This window comes from Marasmius oreades, chromosome 1 (genome assembly GCF_018924745.1).
Source record: "Marasmius oreades isolate 03SP1 chromosome 1, whole genome shotgun sequence".
Classification (NCBI taxonomy): Eukaryota; Fungi; Basidiomycota; class Agaricomycetes; order Agaricales; family Marasmiaceae; genus Marasmius; species Marasmius oreades.
The window spans coordinates 3575540-3597576 of record NC_057323.1 but is presented as its reverse complement, the minus strand read 5'-3'; the positions used below and the strand labels follow the sequence as shown (position 1 = coordinate 3597576).

The 22037-nt window shown below is 48.3% G+C and overlaps 8 protein-coding genes across 10 annotated transcripts; 2 read left to right on the top strand and 6 right to left on the bottom strand.

The window, feature by feature from the left end:
- Positions 1-1071: 1071 nt before the first annotated feature.
- E1B28_001246 (uncharacterized protein) lies at positions 1072-2581 on the bottom strand. 2 transcript variants are annotated; one of them, XM_043147157.1, is made up of 7 exons: positions 2360-2581; positions 2121-2284; positions 1938-2064; positions 1786-1888; positions 1629-1733; positions 1331-1569; positions 1072-1272 (listed from the first exon to the last, which is right to left on the bottom strand). In XM_043147157.1, exons 1-6 carry the CDS (start codon positions 2556-2558, stop codon positions 1527-1529), a joined length of 741 nt encoding a protein of 246 aa, XP_043015862.1. In that variant the 5' UTR covers positions 2559-2581; the 3' UTR covers positions 1072-1272; positions 1331-1526. The 2 variants fall into 2 exon arrangements, with proteins under 2 accessions (XP_043015862.1, XP_043015863.1); XM_043147158.1 differs by having other exon boundaries at positions 1072-1733.
- A 12-nt stretch (positions 2582-2593) lies between these two features.
- E1B28_001245 (uncharacterized protein) lies at positions 2594-3642 on the top strand. The gene is made up of 5 exons (XM_043147156.1): positions 2594-2690; positions 2744-2846; positions 2896-3278; positions 3331-3465; positions 3520-3642. The coding sequence occupies exons 1-5, from the start codon at positions 2624-2626 to the stop codon at positions 3555-3557; spliced, it is 726 nt and encodes a 241-aa protein (XP_043015861.1). The 5' UTR covers positions 2594-2623; the 3' UTR covers positions 3558-3642.
- On the bottom strand, positions 3634-4850 carry E1B28_001244 (uncharacterized protein; the record flags this gene model as incomplete). The annotated part of the gene is made up of 5 exons (XM_043147155.1): positions 4701-4850; positions 4383-4654; positions 4009-4330; positions 3856-3960; positions 3634-3801 (listed from the first exon to the last, which is right to left on the bottom strand). Exons 2-5 carry the CDS (start codon positions 4652-4654, stop codon positions 3634-3636), a joined length of 867 nt encoding a protein of 288 aa, XP_043015860.1. The 5' UTR covers positions 4701-4850.
- A 630-nt stretch (positions 4851-5480) lies between these two features.
- Positions 5481-9554, bottom strand: E1B28_001243 (uncharacterized protein). 2 transcript variants are annotated; one of them, XM_043147154.1, is made up of 5 exons: positions 9281-9554; positions 8936-9202; positions 8028-8880; positions 6482-7972; positions 5481-6412 (listed from the first exon to the last, which is right to left on the bottom strand). In XM_043147154.1, exons 3-5 carry the CDS (start codon positions 8844-8846, stop codon positions 5606-5608), a joined length of 3117 nt encoding a protein of 1038 aa, XP_043015859.1. In that variant the 5' UTR covers positions 8847-8880; positions 8936-9202; positions 9281-9554; the 3' UTR covers positions 5481-5605. The 2 variants fall into 2 exon arrangements, with proteins under 2 accessions (XP_043015859.1, XP_043015858.1); XM_043147153.1 differs by having other exon boundaries at positions 8028-9202.
- Positions 9555-9687: 133 nt separating this feature from the next.
- E1B28_001242 (uncharacterized protein) lies at positions 9688-12113 on the bottom strand (the record flags this gene model as incomplete). Its single annotated transcript, XM_043147152.1, has 11 exons — positions 9688-10035; positions 10106-10133; positions 10196-10278; positions 10331-10405; positions 10472-10555; positions 10608-10818; positions 10875-10964; positions 11020-11154; positions 11216-11340; positions 11402-11979; positions 12035-12113. The coding sequence occupies 11 exons, from the start codon at positions 12111-12113 to the stop codon at positions 9688-9690; spliced, it is 1836 nt and encodes a 611-aa protein (XP_043015857.1).
- Positions 12114-12390: 277 nt separating this feature from the next.
- On the bottom strand, positions 12391-16293 carry E1B28_001241 (uncharacterized protein; the record flags this gene model as incomplete). Its single annotated transcript, XM_043147151.1, has 14 exons — positions 12391-12513; positions 12570-12683; positions 12751-13360; positions 13409-13725; positions 13784-14117; positions 14170-14440; positions 14496-14764; positions 14823-15161; positions 15227-15254; positions 15322-15396; positions 15462-15637; positions 15709-15947; positions 16025-16224; positions 16269-16293. The coding sequence occupies 14 exons, from the start codon at positions 16291-16293 to the stop codon at positions 12391-12393; spliced, it is 3120 nt and encodes a 1039-aa protein (XP_043015856.1).
- Positions 16294-16375: 82 nt separating this feature from the next.
- Positions 16376-19183, bottom strand: E1B28_001240 (uncharacterized protein). The gene is made up of 4 exons (XM_043147150.1): positions 18568-19183; positions 18426-18513; positions 16808-18363; positions 16376-16759 (listed from the first exon to the last, which is right to left on the bottom strand). Exons 1-4 carry the CDS (start codon positions 19123-19125, stop codon positions 16604-16606), a joined length of 2358 nt encoding a protein of 785 aa, XP_043015855.1. The 5' UTR covers positions 19126-19183; the 3' UTR covers positions 16376-16603.
- A 153-nt stretch (positions 19184-19336) lies between these two features.
- Positions 19337-21530, top strand: E1B28_001239 (uncharacterized protein). The gene is made up of 13 exons (XM_043147149.1): positions 19337-19455; positions 19510-19517; positions 19566-19619; positions 19669-19674; positions 19732-19773; positions 19826-19929; positions 19986-20029; positions 20089-20148; positions 20203-20353; positions 20403-20540; positions 20597-20873; positions 20935-21017; positions 21079-21530. Exons 1-13 carry the CDS (start codon positions 19431-19433, stop codon positions 21335-21337), a joined length of 1251 nt encoding a protein of 416 aa, XP_043015854.1. The 5' UTR covers positions 19337-19430; the 3' UTR covers positions 21338-21530.
- The last annotated feature ends 507 nt before the right edge of the window (positions 21531-22037 follow it).

Genomic DNA, 22037 nt, shown 5'->3' with positions numbered 1-22037 from the left:
AGAAAGTTATTCACCAAGGTGCAGAGTCGACTCTTTCTGAATGTTGTAATCGGAGAGTGTGCGTCCGTCCTCCAGTTGCTTGCCAGCGAAGATAAGACGTTGCTGATCAGGAGGAATACCTTCCTTATCCTGAATCTTCGCCTTGACATTGTCTATGGTGTCTGAAGATTCCACCTCCAGAGTGATGGTTTTACCCGTCAGGGTCTTGACGAAGATCTGCATTCCACCGCGAAGACGTAGGACCAAATGAAGAGTGGACTCTTTCTGAATATTGTAATCAGACAAGGTTCGGCCATCCTCTAACTGCTTTCCAGCGAAGATCAATCGTTGTTGATCCGGAGGAATACCCTCCTTGTCCTGAATCTTCGCTTTAACATTATCAATGGTGTCAGAGGACTCCACTTCCAAGGTTATGGTCTTGCCCGTGAGGGTCTTCACAAAGATCTGCATTCCACCACGAAGACGGAGGACAAGATGAAGAGTGGATTCCTTCTGGATGTTGTAGTCGGACAAGGTGCGACCATCCTCCAACTGCTTCCCCGCGAAGATGAGTCGCTGCTGGTCAGGAGGAATTCTACATTCGTGTCGACAGTCAGGTACACATGGATAGAGCTAGGAACGGGGTAACTCACCCTTCCTTATCCTGGATCTTGGCCTTTACGTTGTCGATGGTGTCAGATGACTCCACCTCGAGCGTGATAGTTTTGCCGGTGAGGGTCTTTACGAAGATCTGCATACCACCGCGGAGACGCAGAACTAAGTGAAGAGTCGACTCTTTCTGGATGTTGTAATCAGAAAGAGTTCGGCCGTCTTCGAGTTGCTTTCCGGCAAAAATGAGTCGCTGTTGGTCAGGCGGGATTCTGGAAAGTTGAGTATGAGTCGCCACTCCGTGTATATATGAACATATCTTCTAACTCACCCTTCTTTGTCTTGGATCTTGGCCTTGACATTGTCGATAGTGTCAGAGGACTCGACCTCAAGAGTGATGGTCTTTCCAGTGAGAGTCTTCACGAAGATTTGCATATTGGTGATGGGATGTAAAAGCGGGTACGATGTGGTAGATGAGAGAGATGGGTGCAGCTTACCCCCGCCCTCTGCGGCTTATATACCAGCTCCAGGCCTTATCTAATACACCGCCTCAATTTGTCATAACTCCGGTCATACTGCTGACTACTCTTGCCTAGGGATTACAGTACCATCGGGCCACCATAAACGAATAGTAGGATCCTTCTCCATCGAGGCTGTAGCTATGATCTCTATTGTTGGATGGGTCTACATGTACATGATCGTCAATCCCAACTTTCCTGCAATGAAGGTGCAAGCTACGCACCGCCACCGCGAGAACTACATCTCGATGACCTTCAAGAACTTGCGAAACTTTACGCGTTTGCAGATTCCATACATACGCTTTATTGTCTTCACTACCACTCACAATGTATTTCGTAGTCGTTTTCGAACCACTGAAGCAAGCACATAAGCAATATACGCGATTTGTGTGCCCTGTGTATGTCTTCACGCATCGGGAGCTATGATAATCCCAGAGTCGTATTGTCGAATCTTGCGTCGAAACTAGTACGAGTTTTGAGTTGGCGGAAAATTTCACGTGAGAACTGTAGTTTCAGCTCAACATGATGCTGATGTAGCTCCGGATCCGTTGAGTCACAGACCATATTGGATTATCGTCGTCAACGATAGTTTTCAGACATTGCCCAGAATCAGAATCCCATATGCGACTGCATCATTCACAATAAGGGCCGAAAACAGTAATTGGACGGGTGAACTCACATCAACCCATCCATTGAACACGAAACAATAAGGGTTCCATCGTGATTGAAGCTTACAGCAGTGACAGGGTCGGAATGAGCAGGAAGCACCTTTAAAGTCGTTCCTACAATCGTTTCAATATAACTGAAATGCAACGGTGAACTAGGACACACCTCTCGCAACATCCCATACACGCACAGTCTCATCGAAGCCACCCGAAACGAGGAGATTAGAGCGATGGTTGTAGTTGACACAAAAAACTACACTTGTGTGGCCCAGTAGGGTTATGGTTTCTACACCCTAGATAGAGGGATTTGATCTCATCGGAGCCCCTTTAGTACGGAAGGGAAACCTACGAGAGCCGCGTTCCATATCTTGACAGTCTTGTCATCGGAGGCAGAGGCAAGGTATTCACCATCGCTCGACCAAGCTATGTCCGATATTCCTTCTTTATGGCCTTCAAGGGTAGACAACGCATCACCAGTATACGCATCCCATAACTTGATTAATTTGTCCGAGCCTACCTTCCATGACATGGCAATGAGCAAAAGAAATGCAATAACAGTAGAAAGTGGTATGTGAGTAACTGACACACCAGATGAAGCCAATAAAGTGCCGTCAGGACTGAATTTCAGTGCGGAAACGGCTCTAGTATGTCCGCTCAAGATATATCGCATTTTGAATTGACTTTGAGAGGCGTTACTGGGCTTCGAATCTGCATTTCGGTTCCCTTGAGCGTGTTCAGGACCCCGTTCAGGAGAGGGAGGTGACTGAGAATCGATTGTACCGTTCATGGTGGGAAGGCGTCAACTTTCTCTACTCACGTGCACTCCAAGGAAAAATTCCTTCTCAACTTGCGATGGCCAGTGCATGGATAAAACCTCCTACAAGAACAGAACTCATTGAGAATTTGGTCTCTGGCGTAGGTCAGATATCTTGACTTTAGTTTCCCATATTCTGTACCAACAATGCCTTGCAGACCGCTACAATCCATCCAATGTCGGAATCCTCGAGGACTACCTGTACCACCAAATAAGAAGCCGGGAATATGATTGCTTGGCCAACCTGGCCATCTTGAAGCTGTAAAGCGATTCTTGTGCTGTCTGCGCCATATACTTACCGCCAGACTAGGTATCAGTTTAATCCAGAACTCTACAATCCTGACGTTGTCATCAACATTCTCATTAAAGCACTGTCCGCCTCTCCACTTCCCGATTTTAACTTATGTATATCCCTTCTCGACGAGAGACCGATCAACGCAACCCTCGATGAACCCGACCCGTTGCCACAACTACTTCCAATTCTTCAAGGGTTACACCATCTCCTCTACCGATGCCGCTTTCCAGCTTTCTGGAGAGCATATCGATCGGAGCAGCTCTCTGGCTTGCGTGAAAACTACACGGTAGAGGTCGCTGGTTTCGAGGATTCTATCCGAGAAGTCGCCATTCGCGCTGTAAAGTCGACTTTCACGCGCATCAACACTGACCGGCTCGGATTGTACTTAGATTTGAACAGTAGGCTTAAGATACCTATCGTCCGTTCTTGTGTGTGCTCAACTGCCCTTAGGTCCCGAAGAACTCAATGCTTACATCAAAAAACTTGGCTGGGCGTTAGATTCAACTGGCGCCGTCATCAACATTCCTCCCAATCCAGACAACCAAATCGCGGCAACAGTTGTACAGGAAAATATCAAACTTCCTCGTGTGTGCTCTCATTCATCGTTCATCGCACTCGAATTCACGCATCCCGTCTCAGAGCTTACAAAAGTTATCGCCCAAGCCATTAAGGCATGAGCCATCTAGCTCGCCTCACTTTTTACGCGCTGTATCAGTAAATGTATCTCTTGTAGAAATACCATGCACGCATTTACTACCACAGCCGACAATTGACATGTCTGGATTCCCATTTACCTCGCTCGCCATCTTGGCCCTGGGTCCATAAACGTACAACTGGGGGGATATGACCTTCGGGAGAAAGTACTCGTTCACAGACCGTGCAACGGTCAATAAAAATACCCTCATAAGCACATAGAAGATCCTATCCAAATCAGACATATTCACGTATGTCTGGACGACAGAGGGAAGAACCCACCAGCAAAGTTTGAAGGGGCACTTGTGGATGTGAATGAAGCTTTTGTGTCGCCTGTTGCGATATGCTTTGGTACACAAAATAGTCGGATTGTGAATGCGGTGGTTTCTTGAGTGCGTAGTTAGCGGATTCATGATAACAAGCGTTCATGGCTACCTGTTCCCGAGGCCCGAAAACTGCCACACTTTCTGTAATCAAAGTGGTGTCGTCCAACTGGTTGACGGTGATGAAAGCGGTAAGAATGTCTCTTATGCAGAACCTTAGTGTAGTAGGACGATCCACAGTATCGGAACTACATGTTCGCATGGGCCTCCATATATGTACTGTGCAAGAATGCTCTCGATTGAAGTGGTGAATGTAATCGAACAGTTCTGCTGCTTTTAGCGGTGTTACATCTGTCGTCGGAGGGGGGAACAGTGATGCGCCCAAGTTATCGGGAGCAACATACGGCTGCGGAGACTCTGGAGAAGGGGCGCGTCTAGAAGAAAGGTTAACGGTCAAACTGGTATAGATCTGACGAAGACCTGCACCTCCGTTTCCTGTTCTCTCGACGAAGATTAACGGTCCCCTTCAATCCGTTCGCACTCTGACTAGCCTTCGCAGCACGTAAAGCCTCCTGGACCTTGTCAGATTTGAGGGTTTGAGCTATGTCTGTGATTTTCTGGGATTGAACGATTAACGAGGTTGTTTTTGGCAAAGCCAAAGAAGTGGGAGTTTTCAGCAATGCCTGAGGAAGTTGGCGTAAGGTCTGGATTTTGTTGTATGCATCTTGCAAAGTTTGGATATGATCCTCTAAAGACATCTGCCAACTGATGAGAACATGTAGTAACCTTCTGCATGACGCTTACAGTTAATCAAGGTCGCTCAAATCTGGTGAAAGAGGTGAAGAGGACCCCGGAATATGGGTGGGAGAGTCGGTTCCCAATCCACCTACCGGCGACCATTTTAGGAAGGACAGTCGGTTCTCCCACCACTCAGAGTCCACCTATCGGCCATGATGCAAGGCCCGTTCAACAATCCACCTACTCAGCCCTTGTCCGGCAAGGGTCGAATCCGGTCCACCTACGGCCACCCCACGTTGCATAGTTCTCAGCCCATTTGGTATGTCGAACCTCTTCTGCTCATTGTTTTCTCTCTCTCATATCATCTCCTTTTCAGGTCTATAATAGTAGGATATGGCAGGGGAAAGGGAAAACTGTTTGGTAGGAAGGAGGGGACAACATAGATTTTCATGGAAAGTATATCTGTTCATCACAAATATACCATGCTTCATTACAAATATAGTTAGCTTCCATTGGGACTATGATGCAAGGATTGCATGAAATGACATGTTACATATGTTGTAAAGTAGCTACAAGGTTTTTAAAGCATAATAATAATTTTCTCTGATTTTTTAGATGTTAGTTCCTCCATCCACCTACTCGCGGCCAGATTTCGGACGTTGGTGACAGTTTCCACCTATCAATTACCATAAAAGGCAATATTTCTTTCCACCTATAAACCCCGAAAATGGGCCCATTTTGGAACCGACCCTTCCACCCATTTTCCGGGGTCCTAGGTGAAGCCGATCGAATTATGTAACGTGATTTGTGACCACGTGCATCTACATGAAATTGCAGCAACCAGAATAGCTGAATAACAATGTAATTGCTCTATAACACTGGATGCACAGGTAGAAATACATGATGATAAGTAAACATGAACGACATAACAACGGGTCATAAAAAGACAAGGGCGGGTATAATAATAAGAATTACGTCGAAATCATACCAACATCCTCGTCCAGATCTCCCAAAAGTTCGCAAAAGACATCTCTACTGTCTTGAGGCAATGCCGGCAGCTTGGTCAACGGACAACAAGGGTTGTCTCTGATTGCTTTGATCCTTCGAATCCGTTCGTCGTTCCAGATTTGTTCAAGAGCAAGCGCCAGATTCCTCAACCCAAATAAAAACCCACGATCCGGTTCCTCTGGATAATGAGGAGGAAAGCGAGCGTATAATAGACCAGTTTCGGAATCAATTTCGGCTTGATAGCCATTAGAGCTGGATGAGGTTTCGACAGGGCGATTTACAACGTCAGCTGGATATGGAATCCAATCTCGTCCAGTAGTGGTATGCGCGAAATCAACAAGGCGGACCTTCACCTCTCCTCGTTTAAAACGATCAGGTCGCTTCTGAACTGGTCCCACCAACAGACCATCGCTGTGCGTCCTTCGCAACGTGGGTTTCTCGAAAGAGCCATCGCGGCGTTCGAGAGATTTCCCACGTTTGCTGCGCGAAGATGGTTGATCCTGAGTTGACAGACGAAATACCTCTTGAGTTTCCCTATCGCCATCGTAAATCAACAGTAGGCTGCAACCATAAAAACGATAACCCTTCAATCGGTGAACGATCCTCGCCAGCCCATATAATTTCTGCAGGAAAGTTGGTATCTGGTAAGCCAGTAGGCGTTCGCCGTCAAATAAAAAGGATGCAAGCACAGACGCAAAGCCCTCTGCGCGTACTTCACGACCCATATATTTGTCCTGCGTGACATAGGACTGCGTTACATGGTTCCAGACCTGGTTGGGATTCAATAGCGCAGCATCAGAAAACGAGAACTGCAGAAATGAAAGCGAGTAAAAACCGACCTGCATACCACAGATCCGAACTCCCAAAGTCCGGCTAGTCGTGCGATCGCACTTCTTACGTTGGCTTTTCTTCTTCGATGGCGTGGCATCCATACCATACTGTCGTGTGCCCATCTTTACGTCCATGACACAGGGATGCTTTAGACGCCCAGTTAGATCCTCCATCAGGATGAAATGGTTCTGTCGTGAGAAGGCGGAGTCAGAATCTCTGTCCTTTTCACCATTTTCAGTCATCACCGGGGGACCCGATGTCGGATCTGCTGGTAATGGATGCTGCGCTGTAGACGGTGGACGCGAGTCCAGCGACCTAGAGCGACTACGCCTTCGACATGGAGTGGAACTCAAGCGGTGGGTATTCCAGGAATGTACAGGAGTTTGTGTTTCGTTCTCATTTGTAACTGTCGTGCAGTCGATATCGAACACACCCATCATGTCCTCGAAGTTCTCGTGCTCCAAAGCCATCGCTTGAAGTTTCGAGGGCAGAGCCATCGCTGACTCGCTTTGCACTCGCCGAATGGACTTTGGAGGAGCTTCGCTTTGTCGCAACTTGTCCACTTGACTAATCAACTTTCGATCACGCTTCCGAACTCTACAGGTGACCTCTCCCTCCGTAGTATCGCCTTCAGCATCTGCGACATCGCCATCATCCTCCCCCCCTGCACATGCAGCCCAACGACCACCCGTACGCCGTCTGAATCGCCGAAGAATCGTGCCAAAGACGTGATCTTTCAGCTTCGTGTTGACCATAGTTGACCCGCGACCACCAAACCAGGGCGACTCCGAGTGACCTACCGCATGGTCGGAGGCATACTTTGAAAAAGGTGGCCTAGAGAAAGCATCGTCTTCATCCGAGGAAGCTTTGAGCAAGAAAGCCCTCGATCTGGATCTCCCTGCCAGCGTTGGTGAAAATGCTTTCCCCAGTACACTGGGTGAGTTTGCAGGTGTTGGCGCATTGGTTTCGCGATCCACAAGAGGCTGGTGTTGTCTCAGGGGACTGGGTCGTATCGCACTTGTAGCTGCTGTAGCTGCTGCACCTGCCACCCCGAGATTAGGAACGGAAGCTGTGCCACGATGAACTCGCTGTCGCTTAAGTCTGCGAACACCGTCCGGTGACACAGATTGAGAGAAGGAGCGGCTTCTCCCGTTAAGCAGCCATTCTGGGATGATGTGACGATTTCTATCCAAAACGACCTCCGGTAGTTCATCATCCGAATCGGTGCGTTCGTCTTCCTCGATAACGCCGAAAGATCGTCCTTTATGAGAAGATCGCTGAGCATCACTTGCCGCTTTATGGATAGGGGGCCGTGCACGCCCAAGCGACGGATCTCTGAGAGAATGGCTGGGTGAAGGAGGCGAATGGACCTGGTTCGACTTGGGAACTCGTCTGTAGCTGACTAACATAACGCCCAGATACCGAGGTATATAATCAAGGAGTGGGGGTGCTTCTCTCTCCACCGCTTCATAAAAGAGGTTTTCCCGAGAAACCAGAGGCTGATTATTGAGAAAGGTTAGTTGGGTTCAAGATAACAGTGATAAAGCAACTGACTTTACAGACAGCTCGTTTAGTAAATTTGTATATGGCGCTATGACCGCCAACCTGATTTCGAAAAGGGCGAAGAGGAATATGGGGCAGATGCTCTTGAGAGATATCTACATCCATATCCAATAAATACCGTTGGTCATCGTCCTCGCCGGCGAATGGATAGCCCGATTGAGTATTGAGAGAGGAGGCAAATCGTGCATCTTGCCTACCTTCTGTGGACAAAGATGGCGTGCCGTGATGACGCAATACTGGAAAGCTGGAATGTGCCGAAGTAGTGGAAGTGGTGGTAGTGACCGATTCCGTCTCCCATGTCGAGTCATCCTCTGTTGACCAAGGGGATTCGGTGGGGGAAGTTAAAGAGTGTGATGAGGGGGTGATCTGTTTTGGGTTTGTGTCACGAAGTAAGGTTACACTTCGTGGAGTGCCTTCATGGTCAAAAGTGGTTGAGAAGGGACCAGGTGTTTGAACAGAGAAGGGTGCAGACGAGAAGTCGAGTGATTTACGACCGACAGGTGATCTGGAAGGTGACGGCGACAGTGGTAGCACAACCGAGCGTTGCCGCTTTATTGGCAATTCACGATGACGTGACTGAGGAACATCGTTGTCCAAAACGGAGTCATCAATGATTTTTGAGCGACGTCGTCCGCGATTTCCACACTCTTCCCAATCTTGAACTTCCTTTCGCCATTGAGCGAGATCCGACAAGGCCAATTCTCGAGAGATGGACTTTCGTTGCAGGCCTGTACGCTGCTCGTCACCCGAACCATTATTACTCTCCCTCGTCCTCGCCCTCTGCAACGCATGAAAACTCTTCTCTCGCATCAAAGCAGCTGCCTCACGCTCTGGCCATTCTGACCTTTTCACAAACTCGATCTTAGCGGGGGCTTCACTCTCGATGGCCTTGCCTTTACCTGAGGACGGGGGACGACGATGGCCACTTGCAGACTCTGATCTGTAGGGAGAATCGCTACTCTTGTTGTGGTCATCGGTCTCTTTAAAGAGTTGAAGTGTGGCAGCGACTTTGCGCCCAATACCTGAACTCGAAACACCATGAGGTGGAGAACTTATTATGGCTTCTTGGCTAGATAAAGACGCTGAAGAAGTACGAGAAGATGAGCTAGCTCGGCGAAACGGTGGTCTAGAAGACTTTGCGACAGAAGATGAATTCCTGCGATGTCCTGCGGGTGAGAGTTGTGGGGTTGGAAAAGTCAATGCTCTGAAATTCTGTCGGGTATTAGATGAACGGTCAAGCATACGCTGAGATGAATTTTTCTCTGTGAGATAGCCGTCTGTATCTGAATTTTGTGCGGACGAACAGGCTGGAAGTGTGGCCGCGTTGAACGATTTGTCGGGTAACTTTGGGGAAGAAGATGAGGAAGTTGAAGCAGAACTTGGAGGAGAGATTGGGAAATGGAACTGGTGGTGAAATGGAGTAGAACTTGACCCCATGAAGGGCACGGGAGGGAAAGGGAGAACGGAGAAAGACTTGTAGTCGTCGGTCGTTGTTATTATACCTGGGTGCACCAGAAATGATATCAGTGCCGTTCGTGCCACGTGATTCGGATCAGCCCCGGCCTTACAGCCGTTGCCGCCTCCTATGGTCGCACGTTCGCTCCCACATAAAATATTCCAACGTGCTCGATAACAAAAATATGTATGAATGTCAAGAGCTGCTGGCAGCTACAATTGCAGGTCCCGTTCCCCAGACAGCCATAACGACACCAATTGCCAATATCACCCCATCTGCCAGCCCGCATTCCCTTTCCAATGCTACTTTCGCTGCGACCGGCCCAATAATGCACAACATAAACGCTGAAAATGACCCCAAAAATGCCATCATCGCGCTAAATTCGGGCACCGCAATAGAGACGCTAACGGATGCAAGCGTGACTAAAATTCGTTGAAGACTGCTGAAGAAGTCCCATATGGACCCCGCCATTTTCATGGCCATGTCTTCAGGCGTAGACACGGCCGACTCTGTGCCAAAAAGTACTTCTAATGCCGAGTTCAGCTTGGATTACAGGCGTCCAATGCATTAGCCTTCGTTGCTAAAGTAAATGGGTGCAACAAGTCAAACTTACTGGTTGAGTAGTCAGCGCAAACTTTGATCTTTTAAACAGAGGGTGAATGTGTTGCACGGATTACCGAGGCCGAAATAGAACGATACATACAACGGACTGACGACGAGCATCCACAACGCAATCTCATTCAGATAGGGGTTATAGCCAGAAGTTTTCAACAAGTCCGTGCTGATCTACCAGAAAACAGTGAACCAAACTGGCCGCTGGCATGGAACGCGGACTTACCTCATCGCTGACGTTTTCCCCGAACATAAGATAACCAACGTATCCGATAAGAGTGTATATTGAAGTCGCTACGATCTACCCATGTGTCGAGAACCTCCTGTGAGCACGGAAAAATTGAGGACGTATAAGATAAGGACTCACGAACGCCCAATTGATCATGGTATCAAAATCCTCTGGGTTCGCCATATCCCGGGCGAGAGACGGGATTACTGCGTGTCCTGAGAACTTCATACCTTGGTCAAAGGACTGATAGCAATATAATCGGGGTTACACGCACGCCTGCCATGAAAAGTCCGTACGCCAGTCCCAGATTGGTCCAGCTACTGAAATTAAGCGACGTATGTGCGGGGTTCCACAAACTTCCAGGATGATCCTTTTTCGTCAATCCATCCCCAAGCACCACAAACACGAGAAGAACGGTAGAGAGGATTCCAAGAATCGAAGTATAGGATAGGACTGATAGTGGCAAGAATACAGTTGGGATTAACCTATCGCAGCTTTATGTGAACACAACGAAAACAAATTTCGAGATATTTTGATTTACAATAAGAGACCCCAAACCTTATATGTGTTGGCAGAGTATGTGGGAATGACAGCATGCAATGAATCGGCATACAGAGTTACGAGGACGACACTGACGACGAAAATAAGATGTCGATTCAATTTGATTCGATGGCATTGGTACCAACCTGACCGCAAAGAGTTCTAGACAGAACATGATGCTGATGAAGAGTGTTGAACGAGGTCCGAATGCTTTGCGACCAATGTCCGCATATGATCGTAGCCTGGGATCCGCTTTAATTATCCTCGCAAGTATCTTTGCCCTGGAAAGAAGGCAAACGGGTTAGGGGTGTGTGAATCGAAACTGGGAAGATGAGAACACACGTATAACAGCTCAGGAAGCCGTATGATACTATGAGTATGGTGCCGAGTATCCAACCGGCATAAGCAAACGCAAGAGGTTCTGATAATACCCCAATACCCAGGAGGATGGCGATGGAGTTGAATAGCTACCGATATGTAAGAAGTGAGGACCCGAACGAGCGGCAACTAGGGAAAGAAAACATTTACTGTTTGACCAAACGTGCTTTGTCCACCAAAGTGTGCAACTTTGTGATTTGTTTTTGAAGAACTCGTGGAAGACCTCCGGGGAAGAGGTCTCGGGGAATGTGGAGGTTGGGAGCCTGAGTTTCCCAAAGTCTCATCCGCAGATTCGACAACGCGACTGCCACTGATAGAAAACCCAGACGGACCTCTATTGTATTCTCGTCGAGATTGAATTGACAGACGACTAAAGGAAACTTTCGGTCGTAACAAAGGTGTCACCTCGTTCGCTGGAAACGTTGAACTGGTCGATTCTCCTGCTACCTCTGCCACGATTTCCGTATTGCGCTGCATTCGGGACGCGTACGAGGAGGGGGACGGTGGTGCAATAGAAGCTGGCGCAATGTCCTCATCTCCGTCCCAGTGAAATTGGCCAACGAACCCATCAACTTGTATAGAAGTGCCTCGACCGCCATGTTCCAAGTCCTCTGAATTGCGATCTTCTGAATAATTACTCTCAATCTCAGCTTCTTCGTCGACATGGTTCGCTTCTTCACCAGAGGAAGCGACGTGCGAACCAGCTACGTAGTACTGCGCTCGCCGGTCTGGGAGGTGATGATCTAGTCAGTATGTAATGAAGAACAGAGGCTGGGGACGCACACGACGCAATAGCATCCAATACACTATTACCACTCGCTGCAGATCCAAATATGAATGCCCCGGAGGAGGGTATGGACATCGTCAAAATACAAGACTGCAGTTGTCTTGCAAGTTATCTACAACCCACAGCCGTTATCTTCGTGTGTTGTCCCGGATCTATGGGAAAGTGCTAGAATGATGAATGAATGACCCTGACGTCGATTAGGCAAAATAAAAACAACAAACAACCTGTACAGAGTATAGATTGGTACATGAGTACATGACATGGAGGTACAAACACCCTGGATGCATTGAACTATATGGTGTGCAGATCCTACCAATGGTGATACACGAATCAAGGAAGCAAAATGAAAGCATCAAGAGGCATTGATAGCTCTGCGATTGGCCCAGAGCATGTATGGCTCGCGAGAGACATCATGATGGGCTTTTGTCCGAGCACTTCTTCGTGCTTCAGGTAACTTGGCATGTGCATTGACGTCCTAGAATGAAGTCCGTTGAGTTCAAGCAAAATGAAAGCCAAAAGCGAACCACTAACCGCTATACGCCGCCTCATCCCTGCAGTTATATATATCCACCACTTGCTGAGCATTCCTTTGAGCGCCAGCTCACGATGCCCTTTGGGGTTGAGCCACGCCACAAATTCATCAAGCTTATAGCACGAGAGAGAAAAAAACTTGAATACACCAAGCTGCATGGCAAACAAGATTTTTTCTTACCTCTTCTATATCTGAATAAACGGCCCATTCTCTAGGTCCGAGTCTCCCTTCTATACCCTCCTCCTCAAGTCGTCTACCCTCTATGTCATCGTCTCTGCGGTTAAGCATCTCCTCGTCGAATTCACTCGGCCCCTGGATAAATATCCTCCCCGTACCGTACTGTGCCACACCACCGCTACCAACGAGAGACGCAGCTCCCAGTCCATCGAACCACCACACCCGGTTATGGAAGCGATCCTTCCCTAAGGGTTTAACCCTGACACCTCCTAGCAACTTTCTGAACTCTCGTTCAATGCCCTCCAAGCGACGTTCCAACTTATTGACTTCTTCGTCTAACCGTCGGCGTTCGGCGAGAGCCAGCTTCACCGACGCTTGCTTAGCCCGCGCAGCTTCACGTTGTTTGGCGTGTGCCTGCAATTGTGCTTTTTGACGAAGGTCCTTTTGTCGCGACGTTCCCTTTTTCCCTTTGCTTCCATTCGATATTTCAGAGCCACTCTCAGAACCACCAGCATCCGAAACATCTCCAGAATCTTGCATAACCACGTCCTCGTCCGCCGGGGGCGATGCTTCTTCTTTCGTCTCCTGTAAAAGTGCACTCATCTCCTCGGCGCTGTGACGGGTGTTAATATGAGCTTGGACACAGAAAAAACACGCGTACTATTGCTTCTTTTGACGGTTGACTTCTATTTTTTCTTTCCTCAGAGCCGTCAGCTGCTCCTCGCAAGTCTCCATATGGACATGGATCGCCTTGCTTGAAATGGCGAGATTGCACATGAATGACAAGATGGCTATGCGGTCCTGAGGGGGGAGTGAGTGATACCTATAAGAAACACTGTTCTGAGAGTTTGGTCCAGAGGACTCGGTCAACGCGCTTGCGACGGAGGAGGGCGACAATCGATCCGTTGACGTATCGGTTGAAAAAAGGAGTTTGATAAAGATTTCTCTAACGCGAGGGAAATTTTCAAGAGTAGCGTGCTGAAAGGGCAAAAGAAGATCAGCGGTAACGCGTACCGAGTGAAGGCTGTAAACGAACATCTTTTAAACATCCTATAAGCGCTTCCTCCCATCCATCCCGACATTCTGAATGGCGAAGCGGAACTCGCTCCCAGTTATTACCAATGTCTGCCATGGCAGCGGTCAATTGGTCCAAAGTAATGCCTAGTATCTTGTCTTCAGATTCTGCTAGGGTTTCCTTACAACGGAGCATGGAAACGATCGCGCTATGTCTCTGGAACGGCACCGTTCGTAAATTATAGATGAGCGTCGAGTGAACCTCCGCTAGCAGAGGACACGGGAGTTCGGCATGACTGTGTCTTATAGCATGCTCGAGTTCGTCTAGGGTAAATGTCGAGAGGTGTAAGGGTTGACTAGTATCAATGATATAAGCTTGAAACCAAAGAGATCACGGAGCCAACTCACCCGTAAACAACTAAGAAATTCCAGGCGTAAAGGAAGTGTTCAAAAGTACTTAAATTGTCCTGAAAGGGTAGAGCGACGCGACTTGGGATAGGCCGTTTGACTTTCATTCCAGATTTCTTGTCCTTGTCCGTGATTCGCACATCAAGGTCTTCAGTGGGATATCGTATGGGTTTCTTCTTCTTCTTCTTCTCAGCTGCGAGCCTCTCCGCCTCCTCTCTTTTTGCTTTCTCTTCTCGTTCTCGCTTCTCAGCGGCAAGGGCTGCAGCTTTTGCTGCATGAGAAAGGAATGAGAAGGTTGCACGACGATGAACATCATTGAAACATACCGCTCTCCTCCACATTAGCGTTCCCTTTCTTTTGCTTTTTAGCAGGTGGACCATCCTTGTCCTCCCAGGCTTTCTTTCGCTTGTCACTCTCGCCTTTTTTCATAATTTCTACTCCTATCCGCGTTTCCTCGGGCATAACTGACTCGACGCCATATCGTCTGGCGATTTCAGGTTTGACAGTCCAGGGAGAGGCAATAGAAGCCTCACGATCTACACAGTCGCGAATGAAGCGTCGTACGATGGACTTGGAAAAGGACAGTCGATCGCGACTGTGAATTTCGCATCAGCTTCAGCGAAACACCAAAAACACGATTCAGGTAAACAGACCTCATCCTTCCGCACTGAACCTCCATAAGGCTTCCAATAACGTTGCTGCTGCTTTCATCAGAATTCTTCCCGGAGGACTTGCCACCTCTTTCCCCTTTTTCTTTCTCGGGTTCTAATATCTGCACCCAATAATAGTACAAGTTAGGATCGTCTTTTGCATTGACTTCCTTCACGGGGACCTTGAGGTCGCCACCGATTGGGTGGGGTATAATTTGATCGAATGGTCTTCCAGACACCTCTGCAGCGGACTGTAGCTCAGCGTAGGCATCCCTGGCACTCGCATCGTTACTGTACTTTGGTGGGTATACTTTGTCGACCAAGCCGACGTAGCGGACCAAGCTGAGTAGTAAGGTTCAGTAAGAGTGAGCTGGGTAAGATAAGTATAACACTAAAACAATGCTCACTTGGTGCCCGTAAGATCGACGAGTACCTCTGCCAAACGGGAAGGTAAAGGGCTTGAGAGCTTGATTGGACCAGGAATGGTGCTCAGAGGACTTACTTTCGCCAGCAAAATATCTGTCCTTGAAACGTTCATATACAGCCTCTACGAGATGATCCAACCTGCTCATGACCTCTGTAGTTATAATTGACGGTAAGCGACCTGAACGAGAGTCTGCGCGAATAACATGTGTAACATACGCCATTGGACAGCTTTGAGGATGGCGGGCTTCAGAGGTTCTGAAAATCGAGCGTGCAGCGTTCGGGCTTCCTGGCGTTCACTTTCGACAGCTTGAAAGTAATCGAGACCACTCTTGCCGGTAACTTCACATTGGAATTGTTTCAATCTATAGAAAGACATACGTGCCGCATAGGCTCTGAAACAAGTAGATGAGACGACGGTGGAGGTCAGAACTTTCATAGGAGATACAGCAAGGATGAAACGTACTCATACGATTCAAAGATTTCGCCTGTCTGCTCCAATAGAAAGACCTGTTTATTGGGATTGGATCTTGCGGTTGCCAGGAGGATCTCTGAAGGTTCAATTAGAATCACTCTCTTTCTTCGACAAAGAGGCATGACTGGAGTAGGGAGAAGAATTATGAGGGGAATGGGAAGAGGAAATAGAGCAGGGGAGGCCTGGATGTCGGGGGAGAGGCGAATATATGAGGGGGGAAGGGAGGAGAACTGGGTGGAAAAGGCCGGCTGAGTGACGGGAAAAGCAAGGGTACGGAGTGATGCAGACAGGTGGCTGGGTCACTGACACCAGCGGTGGGATCCTCCGAGCCAGACTCCCCTAGAGCTCTCCTCAACTTCTCTTCGTTCCCTCGTTTATTCCTCTTTCTTTGCCACTTTTTTCCCAATTCATCCACCAAAATCCTCCATATTTCGCGTTCATCGTCGTTCTGGACCGCTGTCCGAGTTTTGTCGATTTCTCCAAGTGGTAAATCCACTGCAAAGATGTCTGATGATCACACATAAGCAAGACAGACGCTTTCTTTTGCTGACTCAATTTTTTATTTATTGCCAACATTTTAGTGAAACGTTTTTTAGCTGAATATGTCTGAGAACACTCTTTCGAATTCAATCTCAACAGCGGCCCTCAATCGAAGTAGCTACCGACTCAGTTCGGCGAGGCCACGTGTGACATCTTCACGTGAGCGTGACGACATTGAAATAGGTAATGTAAGCTATAATACGGATATGTTCTAGTCGTGATATATCGATAGATAGATACCCACCAACCATAACATGAAGCGAGAAAGTGTATGCATATGGACAAATCCAAATAGTTCAATGGTATAGTCAATGTCCTCAGAGTTGAAGTCTGCGCAGATTGAGGATCAATCAAAGCTCCGTCTATTCTCCTCGTTACGAGTGGCCTCTGGGGTCCCTATGCGCCTTAACCGCTGCCCAAAAGCTGACCGACTTCTATTTCTTACGGTCTCCGTCCCAGAAGAGGACGGGCCGTTCTGAGCTAACTTTTCTGCGAGCTTGGGCTAGAAACATTCCATCAATAAAGTCCATGAACCAAGATCATTACATACCGAATCTTTCCGGCTAAGTGAAAAGAATCGACGTACTCGTGAGGCACTGGGGGATTCCTTCGTCTGCTTCGATTTCTTTCCGTCCACTGCGTCAATAATCACGATAGTTTTTGCGGCAGGTGACATAGACGCATTTGCAGATGTCGGCTGCTTGACGTGTCCACCGTCTACTTCGGGCCCAGGGATGTACGGAGATGAAGAGGATTGAGAACCTGGGCTTACGCCTACAGCATCTTTCGATGTCTCTGTCGTGGGGCTGATGGCAGAACCCTTTCCTTCAACATTGACTAAAACCCAACCTTGTCCCGTACTGGAACCCGAGCTCTCTTGACGCTGTTTACCCCGCGAGATGTCTGATTCAAGAGGAGGTAAGGCTGGTTGGTCATTCGGAGATATCACGCCCATCCAGGCTGCTTCGCTTCGTCGGAGTTGCTGTTCAGGAGGATCGTTAAATTCTGGTGAAGCCACTCGAACGTTTTGTTTGAGTTCCAAGTGCTCTTCAGTATCCTTGATCTCAGGTTCAGGAGACCGTGGAGTCATTTCTTTCTCCTCCACGGGCGACGGCTGCCAACCACCAGGTAGTATTGGTCCAACCGAAGACATCCGATCGGGCTGGGAAGGGCGTTTGTCGCCAGTATTCAGAGCCTCAAGATCACGTCCAGTCCATTTGATGGGTATTTCCTTGCTCATTTCTGTACTCGAAGAGAACGCCGAATCTCTGAATGTACCGGGAGAGAGCAATGGTCCGTCAAGATTATGTTCGGGATCGGGGTTCAAGTTCCCTTCGCGTTCGTGATCGGGAGGAGAAGATGGGGAAGCATTGCGAGAAGGAGACGAGGTGTGAGTAGGAGAAGGAGAAGTGGCTAGCGGAGGTGTCTTGGGTGGAGAATGAAGCGGAGGTGTCTGTATCCTATGGTGAAGGGAAGAAGGCTGCTTCTCAACTTCTGCCACCCCAAAAGGCGACGTGGAATATAACACGTCTGGGGTCGTCCCAATACCTGTCATATCTGGTACTCCTTCGGGAATGACACTTGGAAGCACCGCACGATACTCCGTCCCATTAGGAGGGTCGCCATCGTGCACCGAGACGGGGACTTGTGCCCTAGGTGCCGCCTTTCGGAGCAGATTTGAAACCGAAGGTGAAGGGCTGTGTGGTGACGGCGGCGTTGCAGTCCACGGACTCAAGTCGCCACAGTTTGGTTGGTCAGTCATCGCACGCTGGTGAGGGGCCTGGGATGGAGACAGAGGTATTGTCTCGAGAAGTGGCTCCGTAACTAATTTCTTATGCGAGTTAGTAGCCACTGTTTCCGGAGTAGGCATTTTGCATCTCAGAGCGGTTTGGGAGGAGCTGGATAGAGAATGAGACGCTGAATCAGGGAGCGGAGCATCATCTAGTACAGATGAGGGGGGACCGGTGAAGATCCAAAGGTCCTTGACGCGGGACCTGCTAGTTAATGATAGAGATGTCTGAAGGGTAAAGGAATGGGCGTCTAGTGATGAAAGAAGTGATAATATATGTCGAAGAGAATCAGCAGCAAATGTGTCTTCCTGAAACCCTGAAGTTGTCTTTCAAGTCAGCAAACGCGCATATTCTGGAAATAGAGGGACGAGGTTGTACATTTGTATCCTTTGAGCTTGAACTCAAAACAATTATCTCCTACTTTCTTTTCGGATTCCACCCCGCGAGGCCATGAGCTTCGTACAGCCTATATGACGGACCGGTCAGATTAGGTCCTTGAATTATGTAGAAATGGAAAGACCTGGAGAATTGCTGGCGTTGAATGAAGGGGCGGGTTGATAACGCGTAGGATGGTGGAAGAGGGAAAAGAAAGGGCAAACGGAACCCTGTAGAACTTCTGCTTCTCAGACAAGATACTTCCCGAGCCTTGAGGAGTGGGAGTGTGCGTAAGAGGTGCATCAGATGGGATTACTGGACACGAGAATGTGATTGCCAAACGATCATCGGGTTCACGGCCATAGTCAATTGTTGACTGATAATTGTATCCACAGTGGTAAAGGACGGCCAGTAAGTTTACGAGGAACCTCTCTGTGGCGAGGTTTTTGGGACTGGACCAAGGCTTCCCATCAAGCGCAAACTCGTACAGATTGTTGTCGGCGTCCTCGCGAATACCTTGAACTATGACACGTTGATCCAGGAAGCGACGTAAAGTGGCAATTACTTCTAACGAAAACGAGTAGAGCCTGATGCAATTTGGACCTGAGAAGGTGAGCAAGGCAAAAGAACTGGGTGGTGATTTGTGGTGACGAATGAATTCTGGTCTAGGCATGAAAGGAGGTTCTGGAGAGCTGAGGGACATAACGGAAACGGAAGAGCGAAAAAAGCAAAATCGTAAAGTGGTCGTAACTGGATAGTGGAGAAATTTGAATGGTGGAAAGTGGAACCGCCTGGGAAAGGTGACGCAATTGCACGTGCCCCTGTGCACGATTTTACCACGTGCACTGCAATAACCCCTAGACCTGACACCTGGCAGAAGCATGGGGCACTTCCGTCGCGGGACTTCGGTTCGTCAGACCCCCCGGCCCGCTAGGTACCTACCATCGCTATAAAGTCGGTGTAGTCGATAAGCCACCTCCATTTTACATTTTCCCTCTATATCCTGTGATGGAGAAACTTAATGTTTTAATGTGTAAATCTGTTATCCAAATACTCCATGAACCTTGACTTATACACGACGATCTAGGTGGTACTGTGAGTACACTCTAATGCCAAAGAAGCGCCCAAATTGAAGCAATCCAGGGAGAGTACACCACAGGATGGACGGGTGCTGGTGCCTCAAAGTCAGACAAGAAGGTGAGGCCCTTCCCGCTCCTTGTTCACGCTACTCATCGTCGCAATACAGATTGGTGTATGTCCATTGTCCAGCCTATCCTTTCAAGTTTAATCCAGTAAGCCCGGTATTTAGGTTGTCGGTCTTACTCTTTTTGACCTTCGGAGATTGGGTAAAGTGCGTGAACTACGCTGTCCTTTGTTGGTTAATATTCATTATCCTCATCAAGGTCAACCACCTTGGTATGGTTGGCGTGAACGGAGGGAAGTTCCCAGCCATCCGGGAACATCTTCAAAAGAACATCGGCGACGTGTACAAAGACATGGACCTCTCGTGCGTGTCGTGTCTATCATTCACCAATTAATCTCAAGCGCAAGAACTTCTACTAGGTTCGATGAGTTCCCTAAAGGTGGCAAAATCGATCCTGCAGCTTGTGAGTTAGGTCGACTTGAGTCTGTGGCGCATTCTCAACAAATTGATTATCGTCTCTAGACAAAGAAGCGATCGACAAGTTATCCCCTGGAGATGCTGTGATCATCTTCACACCTGATCGTGCGTTTCATTCGCTTCACCAAAGCTTCCCCCGTATTGAACTTTCTACCTCAGCGACTCATTATGATATTTCTATGTACGCGATCAAATGCGGTATTCATGTCCTGGTCACCAAACCCGCCGTCAAACTTTTGTCGCATCATAATGAACTTATTGCTGCAGCTCGGGAACATAACGTAGTGTGCTTTGTGGAGCACCACAAGCGGTTAGAATTTTCGTTCTTGATACTCGTTAATACTCACAGTTTGTTCTAGGTTTGACCCAGTGTACAGCGATGCCCGTGCAAAGGCCGCTACTTTGGGAGAATTTAATTTCTTCAGCGCGTGGATGAGTCAACCAAAAAGCCAGCTGGAAACTTTCCGTGCTTGGGCTGGAAAGGAATCTGATATCAGGTACAAGTTATCTTTTCAATTTCCCCTCTGAACTCGATTTCTTACGTTCATGTCAGCTACTACCTCTCCTCGCACCATGTTGACATCTGCTGCTGGATTCTCCAAGGGAAGGCAATCCCGACCCGGGTCGTCGCCAGTGCAGCAACCGGAATCGCTACTAGCGAACCCTACAACTGTGTTCCGGAAACTGAAGACACCATCACTCTTATGGTCGATTGGGTCTCCACCTCCAGCAGAAAGCATCGGGGTACGGGTGTTTTTACCGCAAGCTGGACGGCTCCGTTGAAGGCTGGAGTACATACCGCCCAACATTGGTACTATATGGCTGAGAAGGTACGGTTGTCCAGTCCCCTCATTCAGCCAACTGCTCGTCTTATACCAATTCTGGACTCAGGGTGATATCACAGTCGACCAGGCCCACCGTGGCTATGATGTGACAAACGACGACACTGGTAAGATGTGGTTCAACCCGTTCTAGTGAGTGCGCAGGCACATCTGCCCATCGATATTAAATATTAACCCTGCATCTTTTACATAGCATGAAGTATTCGCCATCGGAAAGTGGTCACTTTGATGGTCAGCGTGCTTACGGCTATGTTTCGATAGAGAAATTCGTCGATGCAGCGCGCAGTGTCAATGCGGGACAGGCCAAGGCCACAGATTTTGATGTACATGGTCTACCCACCATTGCCAACACTGTACTCACGACTGCCATTCTTCACGCTGGTCGAATCAGTCTGGATGAAAAACGTGCAGTAGGAATCAAGCAGGAAGGCGATCAATGGATACTCGAGTAAATGAACGGCCCGGGGGTAAATACATAAGAATCGGTGTACCTACGGCAAAATGAGGTTCGTGTTAAAAGGGGGAAATTCTAGAGGGTTTGTACCATCTATATCAACTTCGTGGTTCTTGCTACTAGTGAGGCCGAGCTTCCTCTTGTAGTATGTACAGTTACAACACAGACGGCCTCCGTGTTCAAGTGGCGCGAATTACACCTGTTGCGTTTGTGGTACTCAATTTCATGCCGTACATCGCCATCCCACGGTTTCCTCGACACGGTATGAACGGGATTGCCTGAGGTTCAAGGAGAATTGCATCGTTTAGAATCCGGAATCTTAATTCCAAGTTTCGAACAGGCTCAGGCTCGAAGGTCAAGCAGCACTATTAGCAGTCGGTCCTAAGTAGACTGAAGTCGGAACCTACATTAATTCGAACCTAAACAAAAGACTCTTGGTGATCTGCGGGACGGGTAGTAAGTTGTCATTTCCGCACCTTCCATCAGAAGATGTTTGGGCGTCGAAAACAAAACGATATTAATCGCGCCCAGCCTTCTCAAGAACCGCATGTCGACAGCGACGATTATTTATCCACACTGTCTAATATAAGCAACTATGGGAAGTCTATACCGTATAGCTATACTTCGTAGGCAAGGGAATATAAAATACAAACTTGATCTTTTTGTTGTTATCGCCGGTATGATGAATCACTATCTAC